Below are 18,668 nucleotides of genomic sequence, written 5' to 3'. Positions count from 1 at the left end.
TCTGTGATTTCATTAATATTATGATTAATAATTGATTCAGAAAATAGTGCATCCTAGGAGTGTGAACCAAAAATGAAGAAATGGAAGCTAGTTTGAAGCAAACCATCTCTAAATTATTTTGATCTCTTGGACTTCTCTGATTTTTTTTATTGATCTAATTCTTGTCTTATTCAACACTTATCATCAAGGCCTATTTAACCATCATGAGCACCCGGGGTGAGTGCGAGGACTTCAGGTTTAAAAGAAACCAGCAAAAGAAAGAAGAGCCTCTGCCCCTTTGGCCAGAAGAACAGATAATCTGAGCAAACTGTGAAATAGGAAAAATTGCTCCTTAGCACCTCCCCACCTCTGTCTTGGTGTCCCTTTCTTTACATCAGTTCTTTACCGTAGGGCACCACTGCTTTCATTCTGCCCGGGATTTCTCTCACCATCTGCTCCAATGTTGTATGTCCCCAAATTGGTCATGTTACTTTCTCCTCCTTTCTCCCTACCCCTCGAAAAAAACTCAAATTCTGTTAGAGCGGCTGACCATGGCCCAGTGTGAGAAGGATCATAATAAGACTAATGACTTAAACGAATCAGGAAATGATTCAAGAGCCTCCCGTGGAAAAGGAGTTTAAGAAGATTCCAATTTTCCTAAAGATTTTTTAATGTGTGAGCCTTTCAGGACGACAAAGGAAGAGAAATGGGAAAGTTTGGGAACAGGATAGCATGTAGCCTAGAGCAAATGTAATACAGGCAGCATGCATCTGTCCACAAGTCTCATTTCAATGCAGGCGATAGATGCACCTAGTGGAAGCTGGAACTCCTACCTGCTGGATTTACCTGCTACTCTCACAAATCCTTCCACTGGAAAGCCTGAAGTGAGGAAGTGAGAGGCCCTCAGAGCTGGCAGACAACATGAAATCTGCTTCCCATTCCTGCTCTGGGGACTCCACACCGCCCACAGTGGAAGAATGAGGCTTTACACACATGTAACCCCCTGCTAGGAACATATCTCTTGGCAGATGGGTCCACTTCTCCAGGCCCAGTGCCTCCTTACTCCCCCTGCCCCCGGGATATGCCCTGCTTCCCTCTCTTCTTTGTGTCTGCCATCACTTTTTCTTTTTTTTTTTTTCTTCTGGTGGGTTTCTCTTCTCCCAGGCAAACTGCAAGTGGGAATGGAATCTTTGGCCTCCTCCCCAAGTCTTCCCACTTTCCTTAATGGTCCTTAAATTATTTTCTTTGGTACAAGGAAACAACCTATATCCATTAAATAAATCCACATTTTACAGACTGTAAAAGTCCAATAAAAGTATCTCAGTAAGTATTTATGGAATTGTATTCCTGATGCATCTATGTAAATGTCCAAAACAAGAAGCAAGGTTTGTAATCAAGTCTTTTGATCTTCCATTTGTATTCCTTTATTGCTGAGTGTGGTGAGGAACCGTCCCTTTGCTGTCCCCACTCTGACCTCAGGTTTTGTAAGAGGTTCTGGACATCTCTATGAAGAAGTTTGCAGCCTAGAGCAGGGGTCACCAAAGTACAGCCTGCAGCCTGCCTTTAAAATGAATTTTTATTGGAATACACACAGTTTTTATCTCTGGTAAACACCAGAGAATTAAAAAAAGTTTCCAATTATCAGACCAATTAAGTGATGTCATTTTCAAGAGGTCCATGACCATGTCAGGTCCATTCCAGAACGATGTGGTTTTTCTACTTTGTATGGTCTGTCTTTCTTTTCTCTAAGAAGGTCAGATGATGTCAATCTGATGAAGGGCAATCATTTGGGATTTTCCAGAATGTTTAAGCAATGATAGCATCACTGGAAAAGGTCCACAGTACCCAAGGGGGCTTATGCATTTTAAAGTAAAATTTCTTGTATTTTTGCTGTTAAAAATGTTAAAACAGAATGCTATGGTTCCTCCTAGAAATTCCTAGGATCCTCATACCCCTTTTGTAAAAACAAAACTTTTAAGTAAACTCTCAGAATATAACAAACATTTCTCTTAAACGTAGAGATGCTCTACAACACACAAATGGGGAGAAATGGATAAACTGGTAGCACATTATCTGACTCAAAAAGATGTTCGTGGCTGTGCCAAATCATATTTTTCTTAGTAAGTCACACTGAACAAAAAAAGAAGATAAATCACCATGAAAATGCAAGTGAGCTGGTAATAATAGCCTAGTTATAGCTGCCATGAAATAATCATTAAGTTATATGCAGCATAAATCTCACAGAATTTTGTAAATTATGGTGGTTTTTAGAGGCCAAATAGAGATAAACCGTACAAACTATGGCTGCTTTTCTCTGTGCTCCTTGGCATGGCTTTTTAAAATGCTTAAGCTTATGCTTACAGTACCATATGGTTCTCAAAGCATCTGAGAAGGCATAAAGGTTCACAACTCTGTTAAGACCCCTCTTCCACATTTTGAAGGTGATCATTCCTCACCAGTCCTTCCCTGTACTCCTACTCGGAGTCTTGTCTGGCTCTGGCTCACACTGAGGCCAGACAAGTTTCCAGCTCAAGCCTTAGACTTCAAGCTGCTCCTGTTTCCAAGGCATGTTGGAAGGGCAGGTGTTGGAGATGGGCAGTGCTTGCAAGGCTGAACTGGCTGCTGGTGCTTCCAGCCAGCCACCTCCACTCCAGAGACGGGCAATAAAATCCCACTCTGTGCCTTCCTCAGTAGACCGGCACATTAGCAAAACGCAGATTCAAAGATTCCCAGTAAATGTTCCTTTTCCTCCTTTTTGGAGGTTGGTGGTAATCCCCAGTTGATCTTTCCTCTTAACTGCTTTTTCCCCCCTGCTATTTAAACTGAATTCTTATTGCTCCAAATTAAATCCATTCTTTCTGGCCTTGTCATTGCTAACTAATGAGAACAATTCCTCTCTTTGCTCCTGGTAGCTGCACTTTGGGTACTTATGGATGAGAATCATATCCTTCTTTAGCCTACTTTCTTAACTGCAGACTGCACAGGTGATAAAATGGGTTAATTGTTGCTATAAAAATATTTTCTATCCTCATAACGAAGTAATTTTTTCCTCCAAATCATTTTAATTTCTTAGAATTGCACTGTGTTCTTAACGATGTGCAGTGACTGAGGCTGCGGTCCTATTGGGCCTATATATACAAGCAAAATGTTGGATATACAGTATGCATGAATATAACAATTCTTGGTTATTGCGCTGTTTCATTTTGCCCCTTCCACTCTGCCCTCAGTTTTATCACTCTTTGCTCTTTGTATCTCCCCAAGGAAGTTTTCAGCCCAGGGCAGCGGTCACCTAAGTATATAGCCTGTAGCCCGCTATTACAAAATAAATTTTTATTGGAATGTGGTCACCTGCATTTAAAAAAAAAAAAAAGCATGTTATTTATGACTGCTTTCACATTACTGTGGCACTTCCAAGGAGCTCTGACAGAGACCCTATCACCTGCAAAGCCCAAAATACTTGCTATCTAGTCTTTTACAGAAAAATTTTGCTGACCCCCCAGCAAACATTGGGGCAGGCTTTGCTAGTTGCACCGGGTTAAGGCAAAGTACCAGGTAAATCTCTTATGTACTCGGAAGCAGTCTGCTGAATGTTTCATGACAGACCAAACCACACAGCTGGCAAGCGAGTCTAGACTGAAAGAGTTCTTCATTTTTTATCCCTGAAGTACCCTACGAGCATCAAGGTTCACGTCTAAAGGGAAGAATGAGGCTTGACACATGGACTAATGCTTGGATATGGCTCCAACTCATGTAGGCAATTTTTATAAATGTGTCTCTCTTCCAAGTCTATCTAGGATGTTCTGCTGCATTCTGGTGCACCAACTCACACCACCAGGAAGACAAGGAAATCCAGGCCAAGGCCCAGTACTCACTATGTGAAGCTGGAGGAAGTCACCGAGACCCGGAGCGCTGTCGATGCGCACCAAGATGCCATCCTTCACAGTGGTGCTGAAGCCCACGGCAAGGCGGTCAGAGCGGGTGCTGGGCCTATCATTGGCCGGCCAGGTGTAGAGGATGAGGCCTCCGCTTTTCCCAAAGATGTACGTAGCGCCAGCTGCAAAAGCAAGGAGAGAGGGAGCCATCAGTGCACTGTACTGTGCATTGCCAGCTCTAGGCACACTGTTGAGACCCTGCACAGACAGCTGCGGAGAGGAAATGGGCCCCCGCATGTCCCTGATTGGTTATGGAGAGGGATGGAATCCAAAGTCTGGGAAGGCGGCTGTCACCCTAAATTAAAGATGTAGGCAAAATGAATTAATAACCAAGCAGATGTTAGCGAGAGGCATCCCTAACATCTTCAGTTCCTGCTGTATCACGGCAGAAGGCAAATAACACGCTGTGTCTGAGAGCTTTGGGATGTTGGGACGAACTACCTTCCCATTCTCCTCAACAGCAGAATTAATTTTCCATCTCGGCTAGGACAAGCATGGGAGAGGAAACTAGTTCCCCTTCTTTCAGCTACTGGAACATGCTGGTCAGTGGAGCCAGGGGCGGTCCCAGAAATGTTTCACAAGACTGAAGGGAGTGTGCAAGCCTAAAGCCGCCATCCCTTTCATACCTGGATCGTCCACCACCCTCACAGAAAAGAGCTGTAGTCTGAGGAAACCAAGTTCTGTGACTAAAAGCATTTGCCTATTTCACTATTATGTGCTTATAAAAAACGTGATAACAATTAATTCCAGAGGCGTTTTACAAATTAACTTAATTTTTCCCCTAGTGGTGGTGTTTATCTGGTATTATATAACAGCTTCCGTCTCTTTTGCAAACTAAGTTTCAAAAAAGAAACATAGAAGACATGGAAAAAAAAATCTCAGAGTGATGAATTTGGAACATAAGTGGTATTGTCACTTACGAACGGTGGTTTTATCAGTGTTCTTAGTACTTACTGTGCTGTCACTCTTATTATTTACAAAGTCAGGGATTAGAAAGAATATATTAATTTAAAAGCACATAGAGGGGTGCGGGGGTGGCTCAGTTGGTTGAGTGTCTGACTCTTTATTTCAGCTCAGGTCATGATCCCAGGGCCCCACATCATGCATCAGGCTCTGCGCTGAGCGTGGTGCCTGCTTAACATTCTCTGTTTCTCTCCCTCTGCCCCTGCCCCACTTGTGCGCACACTCTCTCAAAACAAACAAACAAAAAACGCAAAGAAAACAAAATACAAAACTAAAAAAAAAAAACACAAAACATAGAAAACAGGAAGAAAAATAAAATATTTGCATCTTATAAATTTTTAAAGTCTATTTCTAAAAACAAGTTTTTAAATACAAATTTGGGGAAAAGCATGTAGATTTGGTAGCCAGAACAGACTACATCATTGTAGCTTCTATGGCTATATGTACTTTACCCATAGTGAGTACTTCCATATGTTACTCATCTCAAAGTTCAAAGAACATTTGGCAGCAGATTTTCTTGTGTGTTCCCACTGAACATGGTTCAATCTCCAAAATTATTTAAAAAATGTTTTTAACGTTTATTCATTTTTGAAAGACAGAGACAGACAGAGTGTGAGTGGTGGAGGGGTAGAGAAAGGGAGACACAGAATCCGAACCAGGCTCCAGGATCTGAGCTGTCAGCAAAGAGCCTGATATGGGACTCAAACTCATGGACTGTGAGATCATGACCTAAGCCAAAGTTGGACGCTCAACTGACTCAGCCACCCAGGTGCCCCTGAAACTATTTTAAAGCAGCATTAGAAAAGCACTCAGATTTCTTCAGCTTTACTAAAAGTCTCAAGCACTGGTCCACATTTAGTTTACAGGGAATACTGGATTGAATTATGTTCTCTGAAGAAAAAAAAATGAGTTATGCAGCTTATTTGTAAATAATAAAGTCAACTGCTATGAGGCTAGAATTAAGAGTATATGTCACATCTCATGCTTATTTTAAGCACTAAGCCATATTATATTCTGAGGCATATAGAATCTAATTTGTCATTTTTGAAAGGTCACTATTCTAGTGACCAGCATGCTCAGTTTGTATATTACATGTAGCATGACATTATCTTCCTTTTATGAATTTCCCAATCCTTAGGGGATGGTGTCTGAAAAGACCTCCACAGTCAATCTGGAGAATTTGGGATTGTGGTATGTAAAGTTTACAATTAATTCTGTATGCAAAACTGTTTGTCTCTTCACTATCCACAGGTACCCTCAACGCTTCTTAAAATTAGAAATGTGGATATAATAATTTACCCTTGATATCTATCTATCTGTGAAGAATTCAAATAATTCCCTTTTCTGTAGATGCTTACAAATGTCATCGCCACTCTCTCTATTCTTTATTTGGAACAGTGAAGGTTACTCAGTGATCAATGTATAGAATCACCAAGAATGCAAATCAGCCTGTGACATTTTGTGGCAACTTATAAAATCTTACCCTATTCTATCCTAAATACGTAGTGGATTCTGCCTCAGAGATAAATCTATACTCCCATACTCTATCAGAAAATAATTTTACCAGTACAAAAAGAACAAGTCCAAAGTTGATAATAGCAACACATATGCCTGGTGCTTTGAGAAAAACTTTTCAAATTCATTAGCCAAATCTTTGCAATAATTCTCTGGGATATCTCATTTGTTAACAATGTTTAGAAACAAGAGACCCAAGCATCTGGCTTAAAAAAGTGGTACCTCTTTAGGTCTCCAGCTTCACCCTCCTGCCTCCAAAAGCCTGTCTTCACTAAATACCAATCCTAGCTTAATAAAACTATCCCAATAAATTATATCAGTGATGCAAAATTGACTGTGCTTTATCCTTTTCACATAAGACTAAAGTAGAATGAAAACAAAGCCATATCCCCCCAAACCTGGCGTATTTTCAGAAGTTAGTTGGCCTTCTAACCATATAAATATGTTTACAAACTTTGTGCTTATACTTTTTTATCCATTGACTGTTCAGTAATTCTCAATGTAAAGAGAAACTGCATTAAAAATGATAAATATATGACTTCTATACAGTGGTTTGGAGGCCACCATGGCTTTAATTTTTAAACAAAGAATGAAACCTCTTTATGACAATATCAGGGTAGGTACAAAATCTGTCTTAAAAATTATTTTTACTGCTTTTATTGTTCTGAATTTGGAATGTCACTATGATAGATAATTCTAACTTTGTAGGTGAAAAAGGCAAAAAAGTACAAAGTCTTTAGCGTATGGCTTATTCTGCTATATGGAAATAAATCTTAAAATATGTATTCTTGGTACTAAATTTCTTACTAAGGGTAAATAAAGACCCTGAATTCTCCCATAGTTTAATGTTGGCTTTAAAGAAAGTGAATTAATACTTACAACTTTCTACTCTGAAAACCTGTTATTTTTTCCCCTTCTTTAGTTAGCTTTGCTATCTTGCATGGTTTTTAAAGATAAATAGTCACTTTCTGTTAATTTTAATATAAAATGCCTAGAGTCCTAGGGGGAACATGGTCTTATTTTGCTTTACATTTTCAAATTAAAAAGTTAATTTTTTTATTTTAAAATGTGGATTACAAATCAACATTTTGGGAACATCCTAAGAACGATGAGAACCCTCCTTAATCCATTAAAGATATTCATTTCCAAGCCATGCAATACGACATCACATGCTTTCTCCCCTGAGCCTAGCAGCCCTGTTGGTTTCACACTGTGCAAAGTATGCTGGTGCTAAGGTCATCCTCCATTTATTTTTTTTTTTAAATTTTTTTTTTTTTCAACGTTTATTGATTTTTGGGACAGAGAGAGACAGAGCATGAACGGGGGAGGGACAGAGAGAGAGGGAGACACAGAATCGGAAACAGGCTCCAGGCTCTGAGCCATCAGCCCAGAGCCCGACGCGGGGCTCAAACTCACGGGCCGTGAGATCGTGACCTGGCCGAAGTCGGACGCTCAACCGACTGCGCCACCCAGGCGCCCCATCCTCCATTTATTAACAATTGAAACCATGCAAATTTTCTGCTTGCTAGCAAAGAGTGATCAATTCAACTGAAGAAAAACTGCTACAGTGGCATTCTGGCTATTTCACATTGCAGGACTTGCAAGTTTGTAAGCAGCTGAGGTTGCTGAGTCCCACCAATAGAGTATTTCAGGAATGAAATTTCCATACGGTCACCATTAACAAAGATTAAGTGGATACACGCTATTTTTAAACAGTCAACCAGCCTGACATGTTACTTAACACACAACTTCTTTCATCTCAAAGATCCCAAAAAGTAGGTTTGGCTTATTGTTTTCCTAATTGGCAAGCTATTTACTGGGATGGGGCTGATGGTGGTTTTGGAAGAGCCAGATATGTGAAGGTATAAATATGTGTGTTTGGGTGTGTATTCTGTGTGTGGGACTGGTGGGGGGAAGAAAAGGGTAGAACAGTCTCCACTGAGATCATGAAGGAATCCTGGGGAGCAGCTTTATATACTCATACAATAATCTGATCAAGTAGATGATCTATGAGTTCTCAAGAAGAATACAGGGTAAAGTTTTTTCTAGGTCATACATTTCTCCAAGAAATAGTTCTTAAATCTTGGTGCATATTACTGCTTATTAATAGAATTGAATTTAATTATTGATGACAACTTAACTTTTCTTTATTTAGACTATTTGGATAATTATTACAATTGTTGCTTTGACTTCTTAACCTCATGGTCCTGCCATTATGACATAACTTTTATTTCTAGTCCCATATCCAAATAGCATATTACTTTTTGGTGGGAGTACTAACAGAAATTGAATCATGGACCTCTTAGGATTTATATTCAATATAAAAATAATATATACATACATATGTGCATGCTTATGCATATGTGTATGTGTGTGTAAGAAAGTTTAGTCAGAAATATAATAGAATAATTGGAATTAATTTATTATGTTCTCCATCAAATAATCACAGATATAAGGCTTTAGAAATGCATCTAAATATAATGTTGGTTGTATATTTATGTGTGTTTTTTATATATTAAAAAAAGAAAGAAAACAAAGAAAATTAGCTTTCCCTGAAATAATTTCTGGTTGGCGCTAAAATGGAACAAGTTTGCAAGCATCTCTCAGGGGAAACCTGAGAAAATTAAATTTAAAAAGAACTAGGTAATTTACTCATGGAACAAGTATAACATATAGAATAACAAATTAAGTAATAAAATATGTATAATTCTTGTGGTAGAAACCATCTGGTAGGTAAACTAGGGTAATAAACATGAGGTCAAACTCCTACTCCAGTGCTCTTTGAACACTGCCTGAGAACTTAGTATAAAATCTCATGATACCAAGGTATATATCTGTCTTCCTCTATTACTTCAGGCTCCCTATTCCTAATTTCTATTGTTACTACTCTTTCATCAACTTTATCCACATTTGTGTTCTTTATTGTAAATTGGTAAATCCTTTTGGGAAATAAATGGACCATCAATGATATAAAATATATTATGTCTTAGATGAAGTTATTGCTATTAACTTAAAACTACATTTTATTCATATCAATTAACTATATAGCTAATAAAACCAAAATGGGAAGACTTGGAAGTGACAAATATCTTTCCTAGCAAACCGAGACATAAAGCTCAAAGATCTCATAATGACTGATGGCCTGAAAAAGCAGTTTCTCAATTTCTTTTACTCACTTTGTTCTATGGTTCCCCTTACACACACCCCCTGGATGTTTTGGGAATGTTCATCACAGCAGGACCTTATATGTTCATAGCACTGAATGGTTTTCAAATTGTTTTCTTTGGGAGCATCTCATTTGATGCCTCTTACCCCAATACCCAGTGAAGTGTTAATGGCAAATATTTTCATTGCTGTTTGTATAAAAAAGAAAATGGAGACTCAAGGAGATTAAATGACTTGACCTGATGTTAAGTGGTAGAGATGAGAGCAGAACCAGATCTTCCTTTCCTTGACTCTGCCCTCAACTCCCCTCATCCAGCTGGCCTGCTGGCCAATAGAATGAAGTTTCCCTAAAGGAATCCCTGGGGACCCAGAGCTCCACAGGAAGGAATAGCAGATGGAAAAACTATGATCAAAACCTCTTCACTACAGAGGCAGCCCCTAGGGAGTACAAAGTAAGTGATAAAGATTTTACAAACAGTCCTGCAATGTATTTATTGAATGGGCGGTTTATTATGATCTATCTTGTTGACTCTGAATTTTTTGAAATAAACACTAAAACTGATGATAAAGAAGCCTTAAATAAAGCAAAAGTGAAGCGACTGAATGTTAAGAGAGAAATTTCATCTATTTTAAAGAACATCCTTTATCTTTGGCAAAGAAATGATCAGATTTACTGCTCAGCTGAGAAGGTGCCTGGAGTCAAATATATAATCAGGGAGAGCCAAGCCCCATTTCTTAAACAAAGCTCAGGCAAGGTGAGGGCTCCCTCTGTATGAGGCAATTTCTTCCTCTTTCTTGAAGGAAGCACAATGAAAACCAAAGGGAACAAAAAAAAACAAAAACAAAAACAAAAACAAAAACAAAAAACAAAGGGCATTAAGCCCAGAAACACAGAAGCAACATTTCAGACCATGTTCCAGTATTCTGGAATGAAGACTGCAACTCAAAGACTTCCCAGAAGAACCAATACTGGTTCAGTGTGTTATAAAATGTGCTTGGTAATACTGGAACTCAAACCTGTGCATATGGTGAATTATATATATTGTGTCCAACGCCAAAGCTTCCATAGAAGCTGGTGGGAGAAAAATATGAAACCAATTAAAATTCAACCTATTAACCTATTTTTTTTTTTAGAAATAAAAACGCCCACTACTATTTAATTCTGGTCATATTATCCAAAAGAACGATTCTTCATGGATGATTACATGTGTACAAACCCTATTTTGGCAAAATACTTGGTCGGATCTTTTTATGGGAACATTATTATGAATTTTCCAGGGAATCCTAAGAGGAACCAAATAGTTATATTATTTCTAAAACTTATGCCAACAATTGAGATGACCTCCTGCTACGATTTCTTATACACACCTGTGCTCCCTCAAATTCTGAGTAAAAGAAAATCACACATAGTTTCTGGATACATTTATGAGTACTGACAAGTAAATTATGACCCTTTCTGAGTCTGAGAGATAATGAAATTTTTAGAAACACATTGCATCAAAACATTTTTTACAAAGTTATTTTCACTCATCAAATTTCAGAACTCTTGCACTAGGAAAAAATGGATTAGTGATAGAGTATACAAATGCTTTCCACATTGAAATTGACCTAAAAATGGGCTCTGTGCTGACAGCGTGGGGTCTGCTTGGGATTCTCTCCCTCTCTCTCTGCCCCTTCCCCGCTTGTGGTCTCTCTGTCTCTCTCTCTCAAAATATACAAATATACTTAAAAAAAAAAAGAAATAATCTAAAAATAAAGCTTCCAGGGATATGTTTAAATTCCCCTTACTTAAAATAATTTTTATAAACTCATTGATTTTTTTGTTTGGGACGATTATTTCCTTCACAAACCTTTGGTAGTGTTTAACAATACTAATTGTAATACTAATGTTACTACTAACATTAACACTATGCCAACTATATGTATGAATCATTTATTATATGTTATAATACACTATAATACAATATTTCAAATTCCTGTAACTTTTACTTTAGATATTTATTTTTATTTATTTATTTTTTTAATGTTTATTTATTTTTGAGAGAGAGTGTGTGAGTGGGCAAGGGGCAGAGAGAGAGGGAGACACAGAATCCAAAATAGGCTCCAGGCTCTGAGCTGTCAGCACAGTGCCCAATGCGGGGCTTGAACTCACGAACCACGAGATCATGACCTGAGCTAAAGTTGGACAGTTAACCGACTGAGCCACCCAAGTGCCCCTAGATTTTTTTTTTTTATTTTAACGTTTATTCTTTTTTTAAGAGACAGAGCACAAGCAGCCAGGGAGAAGGGGGAGGGGCAGAGAGAGACACACACAGAATCTGAAGCAGGCTCCAGGCTCTGAAAGGTGGGCACAGAGCCCGATGCAGAGCTTGAACTCATGAACTGCAAGATCATGACCAAGGCTGAAGTCAGATGCTTACTCTACCAAGCCACCCAGGCGCCCCTACTTTAGATATCTTTTTCTGTATTAATTAGTTTGTTAGGGCTACAATAACAAGGTAACACAGACTGGGTGGGTTAAACAACAGAAAATTATTTCCTACAATTCTGGAGGCTAGAATTCTGATATTGAGGGAGGTCGGATTCTTCTAAAATGGCTGTTTTCTCCCTGTGTCATCACATGGCCTAGTCTCTTTACCCCTCAGTGTTCTAATTTCTACTTCTTAAAAGGACACCAGTCATACTGGATTAGGGCGTACCCTAATGACCTCATTTTAACTCAGTTACCTCTTCAGGTACCCTGTCTCCAAGTACAGTGACATTTGAAGATACTGGGGGTTATGACGTCAACGTATGAATTTTGGGGATGCACAACTCAGCCCATAACAGTTACCATCCCAGTTTTTTAAAGGTGAGGGAAGCGATAGAAGGAGGTAAAATAACTTATTTAAGATCTAATGAAACCAAGTATTTAATCCAGATCTATATAACTCAATGATCTACATTCTTTTCATTATGCCAAGATGTATCCCTAATATGTTTACCTTTTACCTGTATATTGAGTGTAGAGATGGCAATGATGATGAAGAGAAGAAGAACAATGGCTTTCTAACATTTGGCAAAAAAAGCCAAGCAAAATCAAACCAAACAAAACCACAAACAAGATGGAAACTCAATTCCCTCACAATGGAAATGGCAGTATAGGGGTGATCGTTTTATTTTATTTAAATGACATTGGTTTAATATGAGCTTGTTCTCTGCAAAGTACATAAAGCAAGGTCAGACAATAGGCTGCTCTTCATTAATTACACGACACTCATAAAAATCTAAACTCTGAAGGGGTGGATTCTATATAAGGTTTATTTCGGAGATTATCTCCCGGCCAATTTAATTTAACTTTCATAACCAAGCTTGTTTCTTATATAGAAACACAAAGTAAGTCCTAGGAAATTGCACAGTATTCAGGTTTAAGAGAATAAATATTAAGTTTGATTGTCAAACAAAATGAAAATCCAGAACCCTTCTGTACCATGAGCTCCTGGAGGACAGGGCTGTTTAATTTATCTCTCTATCAACACTGAATGCTCAGGAAATAAATGCTGTTGAATTAATCAATAAAACTTGGCTCACCTATACTTTCATATCTTCACACTGTCATTCAGGTATCTGCCCATTAATCCTTCTCAGCTTTTTGTCATTTCATCACCATGAAGAAATATTTTATAAATACTCATCAGTTAGGGTTCATAATATCTCCTAGGTGGAGGGGAACAGAGCTTCCAAATTATAAAAGAAAGCTAACTACAAAAACATTTGAATAATTTTTCTTTGGTGAATTTTTGGCAGGCTCAGAGAATAAACTCACACCCATCTTTAGTCAAATTGTTTTATGGTACCCCTCAGTTCCTAAATCACACTGCAAACTGTTTTTAGTAAAATATACATATATATGAATACATCTTAGATTTAACCTAACAAGAATACACAATGGAAAAGAAATGCAACATATTTAAGAATAGCAATGCCATTATTCTATTTTATATTACACTGTGCAAAGATCATGTATACATTTGTCCTTAGACAAAATATAAATAAATGAAAAGAAAAATAAAAATGATCATTTTATAATTATTCATCAAACTTTTCTGTAGCATTTTTTAAGAAACTCATTCCTTCAACCTTCTTGCACTGTTAGTGGGAATGCAAACTGGTGCAGCTGCTGGAAAACAGTGGGGAGGTTCCTCAAAAAATTAAAAATAGAACTATCCTATGACCCAGCAATAGCATTACTAGGAATTTATCCAAAGGATACAGGGGTGTTGATGTATAGGGGCACATGTACCCCAATGTTTATAGCAGCTCTTTCAACAATAGCCAGATTATAGAAAGAGCCTAAATGTCTATCAACTGATGAATGGATAAGGAAGATGTGCTTCATACACACAATGGAATACTATTTGGCAATGAGAAAGAATGAAATCCTGCCATTTGCAGCAACATGGATGGAACTGGAGGGTATTATGCTAAGTGAAATAAGTCAGTCAGAGAAAGACAGATATCCTATGTTTTCACTCACATGTGGAAATTGAGAAACTTAACAGAAGACTATGAGGGAAGGGAAGGGACAAAAAATAGTTACAGAGAGGTATGAAGGCAAATCATAAGAGACTTAAATACAGAGAACAAACTGATGGTTGATGAAGGGTGTGGGGGAGGGGAAAATGGGTGATGGGCATTGAGGAGGGCACTTGTTGGGATGAGCACTAGGTATTGTATGTAAGTGATGAATCACGGGACTCTACCCCAAAACCAAGAGCATGCTGTACACACTATATGTTAGCCGATTTGACAATGAATTATACTAAAAAAAAAAAAGAAAGAAAGAAACTCATTCCTTCTGATGACATCTTATGTGACGCAAAATAAAAGGGAGGTTCACAGGGCATGTATCTGCCTCCTTTTCCTCTTTTTATTCCATAGCTTTGAAATACCTTCTCTAATAAAAGCAATCAAGGGATTTCTAAGTACTGAATATTCTCTCAAAAAGAAATACAGATGAAGAGTGGTTGCTTATTTATAGTGTTTGACTTAAATGCTGGATTTATATGGACTTCACACTTTCAAAGAACCGAGGACTATAAACAGATGACTTCAGTGTATTGAGGCTCTAATTCATAAGACAAGATTTTCCCAGGAAAGTCAGCTAATATTTTTAAGGGCATTGACTCTTGCTTCTATGAAATACATATTTCTTAATCATAAAACCCATGCCAGTATTAAAAAAATGAAAGAAACTTCAAATATTATAGTCTCTTCTCCTATAACAATCATTTATCTTCACTGTGTCTCAGTTTCCCCATTATTCAGCAGATGATGATACTTCTACCTACTCATCTCAAAAAGTTGCAGTAAGGATCAAAATAGCTACCATGCACACTATACAGAACTCTAGAAATAATTTAGTTTTCAATTATTTATGGTGATCACCTCAATGTGAAGAGCCTGCCTAAAGTTTTTTGTATCTGTAGGGGAATTTATTTATTCCATATACCCAGTACATCTTCCCTCTTTGTGTTGCAACATTAAGCCCCTTCATATGGAAATGACTATTTTCTTCCATATCATGTGATTTGAATGGAAATTGTCAAACCCTTAAAAGATTTTGCCCCTTACATACAGCTTATTAGCTAACATGTGATAAATAAACCCAAGTTGGACCAGTCAGAGAACTTTACTGATTTTTTTTTTTTTTTTGTAACCTAGAACAACAGGAACACTCCATCAGTTTCCCTATGATAGAATTTTGCCATAAGAGTTACACAGTTGCTGTGGCCATGGTTCCTACGTGAGAAAGAACTTGGATGAAAATAAACCCTGACCCAAGAGTAAAGTCAGGGCAAAGCAGGAAAAGAAGGTATTCACCTTTTGAATACATGGTTTTAATGGTCTGTGTTATAAAGTTGCAACTTTGTCCATCTCATATAAAATTCTCAATAGGTAACTTGTTTAGTCTAAGCGAATTCTAATTTTCTTCTTTCACACCTAGAAGAGTACCTAATAGTAAAGAAAACCTGGCAACTATCATAGTGCCTAGATCACAAAAGGGCACAAGAAGTGCTTGTTAAATAAATTGGCAAAGGATGACCAAGATAATTACGTAATAAGTTACACAGAAATCTGACCTAAGAAAAGGAGCGCATTCAGTGATTCATATACATTTCAGATTGGAGCACTTGTAAAACCGATCATACTCTTGTTGATATAGAAATCCTTAATGATTGCTATAGAACAACACATACACACACGGATATATATATCCCCAATAATTAGAATATTAATGAAAAGAGACTGCTTTATATCAAGTCCTATAAACTACAGATGAAGCTTTACTCAGAAGAAAATACCCCAAATAATAATAAAGAAAATGAATATAAATGTACTGAGCTTTCAACTTAAGGCACTATTATGAAAATAAGTAAAATTAATAAGCTAGTATGTGATGATTAATAAAAACTGAAATTTATCCAACATATTTAAAAACTAATAGAAGAGTTAAAAAAAAACCAAAGCCTATACTTTAAAATGTCACAGAAAGTATATAAATCCCTGAAAAACCAGAAATAAGAAAAATTAAAAGAGGAAAAGTATAATGGTAGAAATTATAAAGGAGATATAACAACAGATATATAAAATAAAAAAGAATATTTTATACAACTTTAGATAAATATATTTAAAACCAGAAGAAACTCATCACTTCTAGGAAAATATGATTTGCCAAAGGTTTCTAAGAAAAAGTAGATACATTTAATAGACAAATGACCTCAGAAACTACTGGAAAGGTGATTCAAATTCTACTATTTAAAAAGATACAGGTGATGCAAAAGATACTAGATGATTTTACAAATAAGTTTTATCTAACTTTCGAAGAAAAGGTAATTCCTAAGTTATTCAAATCATACTAGACCACAGGCAAGGTCAGAAATCTCCCCCAATTCATTTACAAATTCAACATATTTGTAATAATGATACCTAATAAATATATTGCATAAAAACAGAACAAAACACTAGACTAATTTCACTTATGAATACTGACTAAAGATTTCTTCTGAATAAACCTCAATGATACATTAAAAGAATAATATATCATTTTAGGAATATGAGAAATAGTGTATCTCACCATAAAGGTATCTACTTGCAAAGATCATTATATCACCTAATTAAGGTAGAATTAGATTGTAATTCTATTTAGGATTTTAAAAAGTATTTGAAAAAATTCAGCAGTCATTCCTTCAAAAACTCTACTTATAACAGGAATTGAAAAGAGCATTATAAATATGATAGAGACTATTAAAAGCACACTGAACATCATATTAAATAGTAAAATTATATATTCTTTGCCATTAAAATCAAGAACATAGAGATGTTCATTACTGCAACATTATTCAACATTGTTTTATAAGTTCTTATTAAAATAAGCAATAAAATGAAATAAGCTGTAAAATATTGGGAAATAATATAATAATTTTTAAAAATATGATTGGATACATACATCTCTCTAATAACTCATCTAAAAACTTAAAATTAATGAGATCAATTGATAAGTTGGTCCCATACATAATAAATACATAAAAAATCAATAGCTTTTCACTATTGCATAGATGGTTAAATGATTTTTGAAAAGGGAGCCAAGACCATTCAATGGAGAAATGATAATCTTTTGAATAAATGACGCTAGGAAAACTACATATCCATATGCATAAAAGTGAAGTTGGATGCTTATAGCATATACAAACATTAATTCAAAATGCATCAAAGACCTAACAGAGCTAAGACTATAAAACTCTTAGAAGAGTACATAGGAGAAAAGCTTCAAAACACTGAATTTGGAAATGATTTTTGTTCTGTCTTTTGTTTGTTTTTTGAATATGACACCAAAGGAACAGGCAACAAAAGAATAAAATAGATACATTAAACTTTGAAAATTAAAACTTGTGCATTAAAGGACACTATCAACAGAATACATAACCCACAAAATGGGAGAAAATACTTGCAGATCATATGTCTGACATGGGATTAATATCCCAACTATATAAAGCACTCCTACAATTCAAACAACAAAACAAACAACTCAGTTACAGAATGGGGAAAAGACTTGAATATATATTTCCCCAAAGGTATATAAATGGCCACTAAGCTCATGAAAAGATATTCAACATCAATAATCATGAGGGAACTACAAATCAAAATCATAATGAGTTAGCACTTCATATTCCATGGCTATTGTCAAACTGACACAAAATAAATGCTGACAAGGATGTGGAGAAATTGAAACCCTTTTGTGCCACTTGTAGGAATATAAAATGGTACAGCTAATGTGAAAAAGAGTATGGCAGTTCCTCAAACACTTAAAGATAGAATTACCATATGGTCCAGTGGTCCAGCAATTCTACTTCTAAGTGCATGACAAAAAGAAAGAAAGAAAGAAAGAAAGAAAGAAAGAAAGAAAGAAAGAAAGAAAGCAAGGACTCAACCAGACATTGTACAATTGTACACCAATCTTCAAAACAGCAGTATTCACAGTAGTCCCAAAGTGGTAACTAGATAAATAGGTAAAAAAAATACATGGGTCTGTATACACAATGGAATATTAGCTTTGAAAACAAATGAAATCCTGAAATCTACTATATGATGAAACTTGAAGACACTATGCTAGGTGAAATAAGCCAGATACAAAAGGACAAATATATGATTCCACCTATATGAGATACCTAGAGTAATCAAGTTCACAGAGACATAAGTAGAATAGTGGTTATTAGAACAGAGAGGGGGTGGGAAGCAACTGTTTGATAGGCAACTATTATCAAAGGACAGAGTCCTTTCTATCAGAGACAACTGTTTGAGCTTGGGGTGATGAAAAAGTTTTGGTGATGGTGGTGATGGTTGTATCACAATGGGAATGTACTTAATGCTACTGAACTGTACATGTAAAAATGGTTAAAACTGTAATTTTTTTCATTCTGTATATTTTACCACGATAAAAAAAATCAAGAGCTTGTTTTAATAACAGTAACTATGGGGCTGCCTGGGCGGCTCAGTCAGTTAAGCGTCCAACTCTTGATTTTGGCTCAGGTTATAATCTCATGATTTGCAGGATTAAGCCCCATGTCGGGCTGT

General features: G+C 36.6%; 1 protein-coding gene across 9 annotated transcripts in view; it reads right to left on the bottom strand.

Annotated features, from left to right (window-relative positions):
• The window catches only part of NRXN3 (neurexin 3), a 1,570,788-nt gene that overhangs the window by 360,777 nt on the left and 1,191,343 nt on the right, over window positions 1–18,668 (bottom strand). For all 9 annotated transcript variants that reach the window (XM_042990246.1, XM_042990247.1, XM_042990244.1 and 6 more), the window contains one exon: window positions 3,852–4,033. In XM_042990246.1, the coding sequence (XP_042846180.1) occupies window positions 3,852–4,033 (182 nt within the window). The remainder of the gene's footprint in view (window positions 1–3,851; window positions 4,034–18,668) is intronic.

The sequence above is a fragment of the Panthera tigris genome, chromosome B3, assembly GCF_018350195.1.
Source record: "Panthera tigris isolate Pti1 chromosome B3, P.tigris_Pti1_mat1.1, whole genome shotgun sequence".
Taxonomy (NCBI): Eukaryota; Metazoa; Chordata; class Mammalia; order Carnivora; family Felidae; genus Panthera; species Panthera tigris.
The sequence above is the reverse complement of the archived record's forward strand: the minus strand, read 5'-3'. Positions and strand labels throughout refer to the sequence as shown.